The sequence below is a fragment of the Charadrius vociferus genome, unplaced genomic scaffold (genome assembly GCF_000708025.1).
Source record: "Charadrius vociferus isolate BGI_N301 unplaced genomic scaffold, ASM70802v2 scaffold370, whole genome shotgun sequence".
NCBI classification, from domain to species: domain Eukaryota; kingdom Metazoa; phylum Chordata; class Aves; order Charadriiformes; family Charadriidae; genus Charadrius; species Charadrius vociferus.
In genome coordinates this window covers 760194-763371 of record NW_009646744.1, presented here as the reverse complement: position 1 = coordinate 763371, position 3178 = coordinate 760194, and the positions used below count along the sequence as shown (strand labels likewise).

Genomic DNA, 3178 nt, shown 5'->3' with positions numbered 1-3178 from the left:
TTGGGGTGTCCTTGGCCCCGTTTCTGGGTGCCTGCCCGGGGCGGGTTTGTGCGCATCCCCAGGAGCTGCAGCGCGGTCACGGCACACACTGACAGACGGCAGAGGGCAGCGGGAGTGGGGGCGCCGGGGACCCGGGGAGGGTGTTGGGGCTTTTCCCCTCATCTCTGCAAAGCTTCATGCAGAGTGGAGGAGCTCTGCTTCGTCTATTTTTGGTAAAGCCTTTGCCTAAAGCTCGGAGCTCTAACGTTTGGCTCTGCCATACCAGCCAAAAAGAGAGAGAGCGAGGGAGAAGGAGGCGGCGGCGGTTGGGGTTTGGGGTTCGGGTTGTCTCTGAGCTCCCGGGACGGGGCTTAGTCGGCCGAGACGGGCAGCGGGAGGAAGAGGATCGCCTTCTGGCCATAGTGAGTCCGCGGCCCCAGCTTGCTGTTCCCGTTCTTCTTCAGCCCTACAAACCAGTTCTTATCCGCGTGCTTTTTGGAGACGTACGTGTTGTAATGGTTTTCTTCGATCCTTTCAAGGAACAGGCACTCCTCACCCAGTAACTGCTAAAAGAGAACCCCAGGTAACGATGGTGAGATGCCGTGGGGAGGAGGATGCGTGTTCCCAATGCACAATCCCAGCTCGGGTGCTCCCTGGCTAGGATGCTATCCAGACCCACCTCTGAGATCTCCATATCCCAGTGGAGTTCACATTTAAAGCATGGAGGTAAGTCGCCTTGATTTAGTCCCCTGGGCTACTCCTCCAGCACCGTGTCCCTGACTCGGGCGTTTTATTCGGCAGTAACCGAGCCTGGGTGCCCTCCGTCAGCCGGTCCTGGCACCGGCTCCTGCTCTGGCACTAAGCTGTGCGGCGGCGGCGGCTGCGGGTTCAGAGCATCAACACGGGGAACAAAACAGCTCTTTGGTGAGGCTAAGCAGCGTGCGGCCAGGATTACGTGTCGCACACTTTGCTATAAATGGGACTATTCTCACAGACCCAGATTATATTCGGTGAGGCCGTGCCCTCCGGTTCCTGGGCACAGAGGGGTAAGCTCCCGCCTTGCATGATCCCGCTCGCACCGGGATGTTGCGGATGCTATCGCTGCCTCCAGCAAGGGCTCGGTGCAATCAGGATGCAGAAGAAAAATGCGAGGAGCTCTTTGCTCGGTGGCTGCGGGCCATTGCCTGGGGCTGCTTGCTCCGGCAGCCCCGAGCCGCCTGGCAAAGCAGTGGAGAGGCGGCAGGAGGCAGGCAGCGGTGCGGGCAAGGCGCTGCTGGGGCTGGGGGAGTCGGGCTGGAATGTCCCCAGCTCTGCGCCCTGCCGGGGTCCCCCTGTGGCCCCGCTTGCAGCGCCGGCAGCCACTGAGGGGATGCAAAAGCAGCCGCTGCTCCAGATATGAAATACAATATTTGTCGAGTGTCAGATAAGAAATCCGACATTTGTCAAGAGGCAGGGCTGTAAATGCTGTTATACGATTACTTCTTTATTTCCCCCCAAAATAAAGCTGGATGAAGAGTGGCCGTCCAGCTGCCAAAATAACAAACAGAGTCTAATGGTTGCTTGCGGTTTGCATTACTCAGAGCTACGAGATTTCTGCAAACCTCAAACCCTCTCCGTGTCTGGTCCCACATAAACCTCCTACTTACCGAGCCGTAGAGCAGCCCGTTGGTGTCCATCGCCAGGTACTGCCCAGACTGGGTGCTCTTTATATACACCTCTCCCACGCTTTCCGCACTTAGCTGGAGTTGGACTGAAAGTAAAAATAAAACAACAACAGAAATAAAAGGAAAATAGGAAAAAAAAGAGAGAGAGAGAAAAAAAAGATTGTCAGAGATAAAGTCCAAGCTGGTAGGAAAGTTAGCAGGGTATTTTTGTTCTGAAGCCCGGCTTATAAAGAGTTCATAGGAAAGTGTACAGCATGTAATAGAAGTGTCTCCTTGTACCCTCTCCTTCAAAGAAAGCCCACAGCCATGCTTTAGGAACCAAAGACCATTTTTTTCCTTATTTTACATCAAAGGAAGGGCAGCCTTTTGGTTAGGATGCTGGAATGGGACACAGGAGACTGGGGTTTTAATTCTGGCTCTAATTTACAAATTTCTCCTGTGGTTTTGACAAGACACTTAAGGAGTGACATATGAAGAAGGATTTTGAGAGCTAAACCAGGGATGGTCAGACTTCAGATGCCTGTGTTGCAAAACCTCGATCCAACGCAGCCCATCCAGCAGCGTGCCGCGGCTGGTGTTATCCGGTGCATCGTAGGCGGAGAGTGGCGAAATAGAAAGGTCTGGTCTTCATCCTAAAAAATACCTTCCGTAGGCAGCCACGAGTCACATCTCAGATTGTCCCAGTCTGCGGCGCTGACGTGAATTTAGTACTAAGCAGAGACGTGAGCCTGCCAGGGCGCAGGCTGGGCAGGGCGATGGGGTCGTGGGGATGCTGCATCGCTTCGCGCAGCCCAGCGGGCACTGGCGTTCCGTCCCCATGGCCAATGATGGACCTCAGCTAGAAACTCTGGGGAAAAAACCCTCCTTATCGGTCTCGTACTGCAGGAGGGGAGCAGGTCAGGGTGTCTGGGCCACCTCCCTCTTCTGCTCAGCGTCCCGTGCCTAGCGCAGCAGATCTAATCTTTCTATTTGTCTGGTTACTTCTTTTGTCCCGTGGGTTCCTTTTTTCCTACTTTGCTCATTACAGGAATCTTGGAGAATAATTAAAACTTGGCTCAAGTTCTTGTTTAATGTATTTATCGGGAAAAGGCAAAGGGAAGAGGCCATTTAGTTGAAGAGAAGCTTTGGGAGGACAGGTCTGGCACTGTGTGCTCAGGGGGAGCCCCGCGCTGCTCTCGGGGCTGGGCAGAAAAGGGAAGGCTGAGCAATGAGCGTCCCCGCCGGCGTGCGCAGAGGGCTGCGGTCAGAGCCAGAGTGGGGTTTGCAACATCCAAACGCTTCCAAATGAGCAGTCCCATCTCCCAGTCAGCCTTTTTTTCCTGAGCTTATACTGCAGAGGTTTGTAACAGAAATATTTAGGTTGGTTTGAATGAAGTACGAACAGATGGCTCAGCTCCAGCTTCTTCCTTCTTTTTTAATTTGTCCTTAGTTGGATGCGGTGAAAAGTAACATTACCTCTTGGCATGGCAGAAGCCCCCATCCCAGTGAAATCTTTGCTGTAATGGTTCACATTCTCCATTTTTTGGCATTTCCTG

General features: G+C 53.7%; 1 protein-coding gene across 2 annotated transcripts in view; it reads right to left on the bottom strand.

Annotated features, from left to right (window-relative positions):
- Window positions 1–350: 350 nt before the first annotated feature.
- The window catches only part of FGF1 (fibroblast growth factor 1 (acidic)), a 7514-nt gene continuing 4686 nt past the window's right edge, over window positions 351–3178 (bottom strand). Inside the window, exons 2-3 of one of the 2 annotated variants that reach the window (XM_009890607.1) lie at window positions 1626–1729; window positions 351–545 (exon numbers count right to left, since the gene is read on the bottom strand). In XM_009890607.1, coding sequence (XP_009888909.1) covers window positions 351–545; window positions 1626–1729 — 299 coding nt within the window. The remainder of the gene's footprint in view (window positions 546–1625; window positions 1730–3178) is intronic. The other variant, XM_009890616.1, reaches the window with a different exon arrangement.